General features: G+C 37.8%; 1 protein-coding gene across 2 annotated transcripts in view; it reads right to left on the reverse strand.

Moving 5' to 3' along the window:
- Window positions 1-12,773, reverse strand: part of GPSM2 (G protein signaling modulator 2) — a 64,794-nt gene that overhangs the window by 28,229 nt on the left and 23,792 nt on the right. For both annotated transcript variants that reach the window (XM_049880186.1, XM_049880184.1), the window contains 5 exons: window positions 3,460-3,681; window positions 2,960-3,095; window positions 2,087-2,229; window positions 1,423-1,546; window positions 1,187-1,302 (listed from right to left, as the gene is read on the reverse strand). In XM_049880186.1, coding sequence (XP_049736143.1) covers window positions 1,187-1,302; window positions 1,423-1,546; window positions 2,087-2,229; window positions 2,960-3,095; window positions 3,460-3,680 — 740 coding nt within the window. In that variant the 5' untranslated portion in view covers window position 3,681. The remainder of the gene's footprint in view (window positions 1-1,186; window positions 1,303-1,422; window positions 1,547-2,086; window positions 2,230-2,959; window positions 3,096-3,459; window positions 3,682-12,773) is intronic.

The following is a 12,773-nucleotide window of genomic DNA, read 5'->3' on the forward strand; positions in this document are numbered from 1 at the left end:
TACTCTTTCCATAGTGATGTATTTTATTTGGGAGAATATTTCACATGTAACTAAGCAACCAATGAATATTAACCACCAGTCAATGTTTAAAGCAGGATGGATGCCATTCTATTTTTAGACAGACCTAAAAATTTTTTCTTTGTTTTTTAGATGGCAAATTACCTAGAACCCTCTCACATTGAACTCTTTAAAAATAAAATATAAATTGCTGTGTCTTTGATCCAGTCAACCCAGCTTCTGCCTGAGGTCTGTATGAACCTCTACCCCCACTAACTAGGAAACATTCCAAACAATCTGGAAAGCACAGACTAGGCAACTTGAAGTCATCTAAACTTTGCTATCATCTACATTTCAATCCTACTGATAGTCTGGAAAGGCTCTGCTATAGAAGAGGCAGGAACTGCCACCTCCTCAGGTGAGTGAATGAGGCCTCTTCTCACAGTGAGAGTCAAAGGTGGGCAGAGAGAGGGTGGGAGGATGGCTGCTCCAGAGAGCGCAATGGGGGTGATTCAATGATCACTGGTGGAAACTAGGGCATATTTTTTGTTATTGGGCTTTCTTTTGGCCTCTCTTTCAATCTATAACTGAGTGAAAAAAGCATATACAGATACACACCACATACATCAAACAGGTTTAAAAGACTAAAAGTTTAGGATTTCATTTAAAAACAATTGGTTTTAAAGATAAAAACTAATGAAATTGTAAAGGGGTCTATACTGCTACTAAAGGAGCCCTGGTGGTGCAGCGGTTAAGTGCTTGGCTGCTAACTGAAAGGTCTGTAGTTTGAGCCAACTCAGCTGCTCTGTGGGAGAAAAGACCTGGTGATCTGCTCCCATAAAGACTGCAGCCTAGGAAACTCTATAGGGCAGTTCTACTCCATATTACAGTGTTGCTGTGAGTCGTAATTAACTTGATAGCACACAACAACATACTGCTACTAACTCTTAGGTACAATAATATTTATTGAACATTGTGTGCTAAATAAATGCTTAATATATTTTTTAGTCCTCACAACAACTTCAAAACCAAGGTATTAATAATTTATGTAAGAGATGACAAACTGAGGCTTAGGAGCCCACGGTCATGCTGCTGGTGTACTGCAAACCAGGTTTTAAACCCAAAGCCTATGATTTACTAGAACTGTATAACTACACATTTTATTGATCTACAGAAATATTAGACTAACTTGTAATATTCAGAGGCAGTTTCAAATTCACCAAGAAATATATATGCGTTTCCAAGGTTGCTATATGCTCTTCTTTCAGCCGCTTTATCTCCAAATTCTTTCGCAATAAGGAGACGCTGAAACAGAAAATGCTAATTAGATGTAGGCTATACAAAAAAACAAATTGAAGAATAATCTAATCACCGTTCAAAACTTTGACGGAGAAAATGACCTGGCTCCAAGGCCTTCCATCGTACCTGCTCATGAGCTATAACTGCATCCCTGAAGTTGCCAAGGAGGTAATGCGTGTTTCCAAGATTTCCAAAGGCGCGTCCTTGGGCTGCTCGGTCACCCAAAGCAGTCACTAAGGACAGGTTTTCTCTAAGTGACGACAAAAAGTGGTGAAATAGTAAGTTTGGGAAAAAAATGTTATTTGATTTACAAATGTAATTCTTTTTATCAGAAAAAAAATTAAAAAAAAAATAAGCTTACAGCTATAGTGTGCCGTATTTTAAAGATACACATATGATGGAGGGCGTTTATAGGAAATAGCTGGGGACACTTTATCAAACTGCGCAGGTAGGTTTGTGCCCAGAGTGAAGGACAGATTTAATCTGAGAACCCCTGTAGCTCAGAAATTCTACAATACTCTAAATTTACTTCAAATAACTTACACTAAAAAAAATTAACCATTGTTATTTCTTGTTTTTGCCACTGAGTGGCACTGGTCTGCAGGTGAAAGGACAGTTTTCACAGGAGGGGATAATACTAAGGTAACATGGTAATACTTTAGCAACTGACCTAACAGGTTTTCATTTGCTAGCCCACACTTGCCAAAGTGAGAAAGTTACTACTGGATAAAGAAGGTATAGAAGACCCACAGCTCGGCTGGGCCCACAGGACCCCATCAGTGCTACTCACTCATAATAATCCACAGCCGCCTGCAGGGCGTCTCTCACTTCTTCGGGAAATTCTCCGGTGTCCTGAGGACCAGGGTAGCCAAAACTTTTCCCTTTGGCATGATATACGTTGCCAAGATTGTAAAGTGCTCTTGCTTCTCCCACCTAGATGGATATCAGCAGAGTTTACGTTTGCTAATCAGAGGCCTGGGTTTTTTTAATCAGAGGCCAGGTATTAGAACGCTTATCACACACTTTAGTAATACCCTTGATATTATGGTCAAGGGAAAGAAACGTTTTCCATGTAGAACTAAACAAATGATTACAGGGAGTCCCCGGATTACAAACGACTTCATTCCTAAATCTGTCTTTAGGTCAATTTTGTATGCAAATTGGAACAGTTAGGTATAGTTCATATCTAATGTCAGTTAGTCAAACGTTCGTCTTAGTATATAGTATAAAAAACTTTCTATGCATAAAAAAATTAAAGAAACACTTCCAGATAACACTAAAGCATCTTTCACATAATAACACAGTAATAACATAATAATGCTTTGATGCCTCGCGAAGTAGCACCTATTTGTTATCACCAACCATTGAATATATCTCAAATTTTTAATATAACAGGTTTTATGGGGTAACTACGGGTTGTACGTAAGTCGAAGCATAACCCAGGGACTGCCTGTACTTATAAAAGAAGGATCTCTCAGTATTTCCTTTTCATCTCTATTAAAAAAAATTTTTTTATTACGGTTTCTTTTCCTTCTATTTATCTATGAAAATTTTATTTTTTGTCATTAACTTTCAGATAAACTACATAATAATTATATAGTATTAAAACACAAAACAATTTCAATGAAAACATTTGGCCTACCATCTTGTGTTTCTGTATTACCTTGTCATTGAGCTCTCTGGAAATATCTAGGTGCCGCTGACAACAAACAACTGCCTCATCAAAATTCCCAAGAACTTTTAAGGTATTTCCCAAATTACCACTAGCTTTGGCTTCCCCCAGCTGGTCTCCAATAGTCCTGGGAAAAGAAAAAAAAAATGGCATTAAAATATGAAGCAAACAGAGTACAGTTAGTTTTCCTAGAAGATAACTGATACACTTTTAGGATAAGTGAGAACCATTAGCCTTGAAACCTACTTTAAACAAAAATGAAAAACCTACATTTCTGTATTTAATTAATTTTCAGTCATTTAGTTAAACTCTAGGGTCATTTCATCACCATTCATTTAACTAAACTCTGCGTTCAGTCTAAAGATTAGTTCCAAAAAGTGATACCACTGAACTAGAACTCATTAAATTCAGCTAGTTTTTGTAATTGAATGAAAACATTTTAACACAGTTAATTTAGGGAGGAAGAATATTAAAAAGCTTAAATTAATTACCTTGCAAGAGTTAAATCATGATGATGGTATTCTAATGCTTTGGCATAATCATGCAAATAGAAATAAGCATTGCCCAGCTGGCTGTAAATAGCACTAAGTGTTTTTAGGTCTTCAGTTCCAACTTGAACTGCAGCTTCAAAGAACGACACGCCGGCACGGCAGTCCCCTGATTTACAAAGACGCTCCCCTTCCAAGGCCAGTTCTAGACAAGAAGCTTCCATTCTACAAAATTACACAGAACAGACATTTACAATACAAATTACAGTTGCACCACAATATTTTTTAACTTACGGTAATAAAATTTAACTGTGATCTATGTATGTGGCTACACTTGCTCAGAACCGTTGCCTCTATAACTGCATTATTGAGAACAAAACAGCAAAAGCTAATCTGCCTATTCAAATTTTCTGAGCCGTAAAGGTCTGTTATATAGGCTTGCTAAATAACTTTTTTTTTTGGGGGGCTATTTCAACTGGCCCGCCCAGAGCAACCCAGAGCAACCCACTACCAGTGAGAGATTCTAAAGCAGTGTTTCCTAAGTTGTTTTGAGTTGTGGCAAATCTATAGGTTTCCTGAGAGTGTGGGGAGAAAAAGGGGTGCCTGGGAAGGTGAGGTCTTCTCTATCTAGGTCTTCTATTTACCTGTCCATCAACCTCTCCCACCATCTCTCTCTCTCTCTCACACACACATTTACACACACGTACACATGCCCTCCTTTTCTACTAGACACCCACCTCTACATGAGAAAAATAAAAGAGCAAAATATCTTCATCTACAAGGCACATTTTTACAAGAGAACTAAGTGATAAGAAACTAAGTTACAAAGCGATGATTTAATGATTTTCAGAAATTCTAATTCTTAAAGTCTGCCCTTGAATTGAAAAAGTCGGAATTAAGTAACTGTGAATACATCTGTGGGGGGAGGGGGGGGACACGTGACACATCAGGTTCTAATACTCGGCTTGAGGAGAGGCCCATCACTGAAGATGCCATTGTGCTTCTCAAACATTTCATGCCTAATAAACCAAACCAAAACCAAACTCAGTGCCGTCGAGTCAATTCCGACTCATACCGACCCTATAGGACAGAATAGAACTGCCCCATAGAGTTTTCAAGGAGCGCCTGGAGGATTTGAACTGCCGACCCTTGGGTTAGCAGCTGTAGCACTTAACCACTACGCCACCAGGGTTTCCTATCTGCCTAATACGCTTCTATAATTTGGCAAATTGCCTCTAACTTGGCATCTAAAATAATCTAGCTTCATCCAAAGCAGTAACTAGGTGAAGCTGAGTTTGACGTAATACTTGTATTTGTGTTCTAATACACATTAAAACAAATACATAACTAATAAAATAAAATGTGAGTAAAATCACCTTAGGTACCTTCAGTGGTAAACATTATCACCCTTTGAAAAACTCTGATTTAGCTCATCAAGCATTTTAATTTCTGGAGTACCACTAAATTACTTCTTACTTTAGGGTCACTTGCAAGTCAGAATCGACTTGATGGGAACTGGGTTTGTTTTGGTTATAGGGTCGCTGTGAATTGGAATTGACTTGGCAGTTTTTTTCTTTTTTTAATTTATTTATTTATTGTGCTTTAAGTGAAAGTTTACAAATCAAGTCAGTCTCTTATACCACAAGTTATACAAACACTGCTATGTACTCCTAGGGGCTCTCCTCCTTGTGAGACAGCACACTCCTCCTCTCCACCCTGTATTCCCCATGTCCATTCCACCAGCTCCTGTCCCCCTCCTCCTTCTCATCTCGCCTCCAGACAAGAGTTACCCACATAGTCTCATGTGTCTACTTGAGCCAAGAAGCTCACTCCTCACCAGTAGCATTATCTCTCTTATAGTCTAGTCCAATCCCTGTCTGGAGAGTTGGCTTCGGGAATGGTTCCAATCTTGGGCTAACAAAGGGTCTGGGGACCACAACCCCCAGGGTCCCTCCAGTCTCGTCAGACCATTAAGCCTGGTCTTTTCAAGAGAATTTGAGACCTGCATCCCACTGTTCTCCTGCTCCATCAGGGATTCTCTGTCGTGTTCCCTGTCAGGGCAGAGATTGGTGGTAGCCAGGTACCATCTAGTTCTTCAGGTCTCAGGCTGATGGAGTCTCTGGTTTATGTGGCCCTTTCTGTCTCTTGGGCTCATCTTTACCATATGTCTTTGGTGTTCTTCATTCTCCTTTGTTCCAGGTGGATTGAGACCAACTGATGCATCTTAGATGGCCACTTGCCAGCATTTAAGACCCCAGATGCCACTCTCCAAAGTGGGATGCAGAACGTTTTCTTCATATATTTATGGCAATTGACCTAGATGTCCCCTGAAACCATGGTCCCCAGACCCCTGTCCTTGCTACTCTGGTCTTCGAAGAGTTTGGTTGTATTCAGGAAAGTCTTTGTTTTTGGTTTAGTCCAGTTTTGCTGACTTCCCCTGTATTGTGTATCATCCTTCCTGTCACCTAAAATAATTCTAGTCTACTATTTAGTTTGCAGTGGGTAGTGGTGGTGGATTTAGTTAGTGAATACCCCTCTCCCTCCCTCTCCACCCTCGTAACCATCAAAGAACACTTTCTGTGTTTAAACTTTTCCTAGAGTTCTTATAATAATGGTCTTATGTAATATTTGTCCTTTTACAACTAATTTCATTCAGCATAATGCCTTCCAGATTCCTCTATGTTATGAGATGTTTCAGAGATTGTCCTTTTGCAACTAATTTCACTCAGCATAATGCCCTCCAGATTCCTCTATGTTATGAGATGTTTCAGAGATTCATAGTTATTCTTAATGCAACGGGTTTTTTTTAGTTATATTTGAGCAACTCTAACAGAGTATTCACCCTCCCACTACCATCAAGTCGGATTCGACTCATAAAAAACCACCAAATGCATTGCATCCAGTCAATTCTGACTCACAGCGACCCTACAGAACAGGTAGAACTGCCCCATAGGGTTTCCAAGGCTGTAAATCTTTACGGAAGCAGACTTCCACATCTTTCTTCTGCGGAGTCGCTTGTGCGTTTGAACCGCCAACCTTTGGGTTAGCAGCTGAGTACTTTGACCACTGTGCCACCAGGGCTCCTTATAACTAATTCATAGCGACCCTGCAGGACTGAGTAGAATTGTCCCATAGGGTTTACTTGGCTATAGAGCCAAGTCTTTATGGAAGCGGATCACCAAGTCTTTTATCTTGAGGAGCCGCTGGTAGGTTTGAGCACTTTAACCACTGTGCCACCAGGGTTCCTTTCTAATAGAGCTGTGGTTCTTAACCCTGGATGCAGAGAGCAAAGCTCATGTGAAGTGCTTTTTTGAAACTCTCAATACTGCGTCCTACTCTCTGGGGGTGAATCTGGCCATCAATATTTTCTTAAAACCCCTAGGTAATTCTAGGATACATGCCAGGTTAAGAATCATTGTTTTAAAAGGAAATGTGAATTAAACTACCACTCACCCTAAATTTGTTCAAATATGATTATACTTTTGTGTATCTAGTAGAAAGCTGACTAACATGTTTCTTCAGGTGCTCTTTCAGTCTATAAAACTTCATGGCTCCTTAGAGCCTTAAATTAAAATGGATGGGAAATGTGACAAATAATTACAATGAAGCTAAAAGAAAGGTCTGGACTAAGATGAACAAAGACAATTGCTAATTCAAAGGTTGAAAGCAGACTCCTGAGTCCGAATAAACAGATTTATGTAGCTATCTCTAATAAGCTATTTTCAAGTTTCACATTCAGGTATCTTCTTTTTATAATCAAATAATTTAAACAACGGTTACTACTTGTTCAAGGACTAGTGATTTCAGCATCATGTTATGAATCTAGGCAAATAAAGCAAGTAAACCAAGATTTAACACTTTGCTTCAAAATTAGACCATGCCAATTAGATAAAGGAAGACTTAAAGAAATAGAGAAATTCAATCAGAAAGCTCAAATTCCTATAATTGCATTGCATTATGTCATCTTACAATAAGCTTATTTTTGTCTTACACAAGTAAAAACTTCTTTTAGAACTGTATTTTGAAAATGAGAGATTTTATAAAAGAAAATAAATATTTCTGTTTAAGATTTTATCAGGTTACTGGCGTATTCTGTGTGTGAAGAGAAATGAGTCAGTAAAAGATTGATATTTCGATTCATGGAGACCCCACATGTGCAGAGTAGAACGTCTTCAAGGCTGTGACCTTTAGAAAGCAGATTGCCAGGACTGTCTTTCGAGGTGCCTCTGGGCGGGTTCAAATCACCAACCTTTTAGCTAGTAGTTGAGTGCTTAACGGTTTCTGCCACCCAGTGACATATATATAAAAAATACATATATATATATATCTCCAGCAATTTCATTGCTAGGAATTGATCCTAAGAATGTATTTACACAAGTTCAAAAAGATATATGTAAATGCATGTTCCCAGCAGGAAAAAAAAAAATCTGCAAACATCTTAAATGCCCATTAATAGAATACTGGTTACAAAAATTACATGCCACTTTTTTTTTTTTTTAAGCAACAGAAGAAAACCCTGGTGGCGTAGTGGTTAAGTGCTATGGCTGCTAACCAAAGGGTCAGCAGTTTAAATCCTCCAAGAGCTCCTTGGAAACTCTATGGGGTGGTTCTACTCTGTTCTGCAGGGTTGCTGTGAGTCAGAATCGACTCGATGACAACCAGTTTTATACAACACAATAGTTGTATAGCCCTGGTGGCACAGTGGTTAAAGAGTTCAGCTGCTAACCAAAAGATTGGCAGTTTGAATCTCACCAGCTGTTCCTTGGAAACCCCATGGGGCAGTTCTGCTCTGTACTATTGGGTTGCTATGAGTCAGAACCAACTCAAGGAAGAGGTTTGGCTTTTTTTAAAAATACAACCAAATACTAATGATGGCACACGAGTTCCCTGAGGCAGACGTAGAGCAAGAGTCACACATAGGCGCACCATTGGTTCGGGACAATCGAACTGCTGACCAGAAAGTAAGGGACATGGTGAAACCGGCCATTTATATGTAAGAAATTCAGAAAGTAGAAGTTTATAACAGTGTTTGCCTATATTTATATAAAGCAGAGAGGTATCTTCAAATAAATACCTTCACCACAAATATTTTACCTTCTGGATTTAAACTTACATGACGTTATAATGAAAGCATCAACCTAAATAGTGTTGCATCCAACAAAATTTAACTATAGGCTTAACTGTGCCATACATAACATCTTTAAATTTTTGAAAAGGAGTTTTACATACTTATTGTTAGAAACAGTGGTAACAAACTGGAACCCTGCTGTCCTAAGGTCACAGAGTGCGACTGCCCTATAGGAGAAACCACCTTAGAAAAGTAATTTCAGTAACTAATGTTCTAAACAAAGTCCCAAACTCTCTAGTGATTAATTCTGAGCTATATTATGGCTCTGATATATTTTATTAGAAGACAAATCAATAACTCTGGCAAAATCCAAAATAACTCCATCAAATATATCTAATAGCAAAACTGTGAGCAGCTAATCAGGGTAGGTTAGTTTATAAATTTTTTAGAAGTTCATTAAATAGTAACAGAGAAGGTAATTTCATATCCCCTGTCTCTATGAGAGAATAGAATTACTTCATTTGTTTACCAGTTGTGGTGATACAAAGAACATACCCAGACTTAGAAGACAAACCAGGAAAATACTTCTCCTTTAAAATATATCCCATACACAAAGCCTCTCTCTTATTCTTCCTAATGGTCTATCTAGCTGTATAATCAAGGAAAGTGCTTTTCTAATAACTAAATAAACAAGGCATATTATCCTTGACTGAAATGTTTTCATTTTTACTAATAATAGATTGAACATTTTAATTATAATTTCTCATTTTCTACACAAACATTTCATTTTAATTTTTATCTTTTTTTCTTATTTTTTAATTTAATTTTTCTTCTACAATATATTTTGACCTTTACTATCTTTCTTACTATCTTAAACTTGGTTTCTTGTGTTATAGTACATCAGTGAAAGCAACCTTGATGCTACACCATTTAGAATGATTTAAAAATACCCATTATGTCCAAATCAGACTCGCTCTCAAGGGGCTTACATACTATGTAGAAATAAATGAAGTGATTCAGGACTTAAAATAAGAGACAGCTCTCCATCTTCTGTGGGCAAGGCATCTGGTTTTCTAACCCGAGCTCCACGTTCTCCTTGGGCATGGACCTTTTTCTACCACCAGTCCTAGCCCCGGTAAACAATTTCGTCCGCTCAGTTTACCACATGGATCTCATTCTTCTAATTTATTTTATAAAAGGAAAAGTAGCACAAAGTTATCTTCGTTTAAAATTTGTATGGTAACTTAGTTTTAAAAGTGATTTTAACATATACAGTAAAACCTGTGAGAACTGGAACTCGCCTTGTTTTTCTGCATCTTGCTAGTTTTCTGCCTTCGACAGGGTGCAGCCTTACTACTTTTCTACTACTTGCTTTAGTGGAAAATATTTGAGTTTTCCATATCTGACTGGTTTCCTCCTTACGTAGGTTCTGGCTTTCACAGATTTTACTATATTAAATCAAATTTCATTCTCAAAATAACTCTCTGAAATAGGTATTATTACGGAACAAGAAATTGATGTTCAGACAGGTTAAGTGACCTGCTTAAGGTCACACAATGGCAGAGCTAAGAAGTGAAATTCTGTCTTTGTTTTCCAAATCCAGTATTCTTTTCACCACTCCACATTACTTCAAACTATTTTTCAGACAAGAACATCAATCTAGCAAAATTTAAGAACTTAATACCAAAACTGTATTCCTTTAAAATTTATGTGTAATAGTCTAATTTTTATAACATACAAAGTATTTAAATGTTTATTAGAAAGATTTAGAAACTAACTCCATGTTATGATCAGTCTCCATTTTTCTCTACCTTCCCAAATATTTCATAAAGCTTCCTGAAATCCCTGAAAAGGTTCATTAGTGTCCAAAGAAAATATTCCATTTCAAAATTATAAAGTCATTGTGGCAAAGAAACTCTTCCAGGGATAAATGAGAACCTCCATAATGGAAGAACCAGATGTTTAAAACATAACATGCTAAGTAGTATTCACCAGAGTAGAAGAGTAACTTCTATCAGGCATGACTCCCAACATTAAGGGTACAAACCATTTCCCTCATTTATCAGCACAGCAATCCCATCAATACACAGAATTCTGACCTTAGAGCACTGACTGATGAAACCAGGGATGTGTATGGTATATTTTACTACAGACAGCTACAGAATTTTAAAGTTTCCCATGGTGAAGGCCTAAACCAATATATCACCACGCTTGACCTGTGTCATGGAAAAAGTACAAATCTAAGATCTTTCAACAGGCAGAGGTACAATCGTTCCTCCCTATCTACTGCTCTTACTGTGTTAGGTAGCATACCACTCTTCAAAACGTTCAGCAAGACATATAAACAACTCATTAGGTTCATTTGATGGTTATGTCGGAGTCCAGTGAAGTTCAGTGGACATTCTATCAAATGTGGACTATGTCCCAAAAACCAAGCTAGGCATCATGGCTACCCTAAAGCAGTTAATGGTCAAAGAAGAGAAAGGCAAAGGAGGAGGAAACAGCCATATAAACAGATACTTTGAATTTTAATACAGTAAGTGCTAAGAAAGATATATGCAAGGATGCTATGTGCATACAGGGAGGGTACATAGCCAAACTATGAAGTTTAGAAATGGTTATCAGGAGGAGACCATCTCTGAGCTGAAATTAAATGTTGAGTAGAATTAGCTAAGCCAAGAAAGTGGGAAGGGCATTCAAGGCAGTGGGTATAGCATAGCAAAGGCACTACGACATGAAACGGCACGACACATGCAGGGAACAAGAGCTCAAATTACAAGAAAATGACTGGTATGAAGTAAGGCTGAAGGAAAAGGTAGAGACCAAATAATGAAAGATCTTCTGCGCTATGTTAAGCTTAGCTCTGCCACCATAAACAGAAAGGCTATATGGCTAGCTCTGAGTTTCAGACTGAGCCTAATAGTAACAAATTTAAAAGAAGGATTTTATGAGGCTAAGAATGGAGAATGGGGGTACTAAAGGAGCTCCTGAAATAGTCTGCAGGGAATGTGATCCTTCCCTGAACTACAGTAGCAGTAGGAGGATACAGATGAAAAGATGGCCTGAGAAACACTTAGGAAAAACTGGCAGGACTTCATGAGGGCGAGGGTATTTCATATATTAAAAGTTCACTTTAATTATGTTGAATGTCTTCATTTTCTTTTATTTGAAACTTAAAAATTTTAATAGAAATGCCTTCATCTTACCTTGGAGCCCTGGTGGTACAGTGGTTAGGAGCTGTAACTGCTAACCAAAAGGTCAGCAGTTTGAATCCACCAGAGGCTCCTTGGAAACCCTGCGGGCAGCTCTACTCTGCTCTACAGGGTCTCTATAAGTCGGAACTGACTTGATGGCGCACAACAACGATATCTCACCTGCATAAACTTCCTTGGTACTGTGCCCTAATGTGACAAATCTCCTCACTATTTCCTAAGCATGTGTTCAGATGTCTAAGATTTAGTAGTAAATACCTTCACTCATTACAGATTTTGAATTCTATTCACTGTTATAAAGTTCTGTTATTTAACAATTAACTTGTAACACTTTTGATAATATATTAGTATCTAATCATCTCACACATAATGTCTTCCATTCCAATATTTATGCTTGTGTTTATTTTATGGTTTAGAGTACAGACCAGAACTTCTAGAACAAGTGTTAAATAATGGTGATGCAGGTATCTGTGCTTTGTTCATAATTGCATCAGAAATGCCATTAATATTTTATCACTGAACATTAAAGTGGCTATGGGCTTATCATGTGTAGAAAGTATCTGCCCTTTCCAACTTTAATACCCATTCTTTAAAAAGCTCATTTATAAACGATTAACATTTAAAAATTAAAACACGAAAGTTAGGTCATTCAGCTGACACATTTAAAAAAATCCATCTGTGCTTCTTAGCTTGAGTAGACACATGAGACTACGTGGACAGCTCCTGTCTGGAGGCCAGATGAGAAGGCAGAGGGGGACAGGAGCTGGCTGAACGAACACGGGAAATATAGGGCGGAGAGGAGGAGTGTCCTGTCACATTGCAGGGAGAGCAACTAGGGTCACGTAACAGTATGTGTAAGTTTTTGTATGAGAAACTGACTTGAATTGTAAACTTTCACTTAGAGCACCACAACAACAAAAAGAATCAACAAGAAAAATCCACCTTTTATCCTCAAAGATTTTGAAATAATATTCCATTTTTATATTTACATCATATAAACAGTTACAAAATATAAAGGAACATTTCATAAAAATTCT

Source organism: Elephas maximus, chromosome 3 (assembly GCF_024166365.1).
Source record: "Elephas maximus indicus isolate mEleMax1 chromosome 3, mEleMax1 primary haplotype, whole genome shotgun sequence".
In the NCBI taxonomy this organism is placed as follows: Eukaryota; Metazoa; Chordata; class Mammalia; order Proboscidea; family Elephantidae; genus Elephas; species Elephas maximus.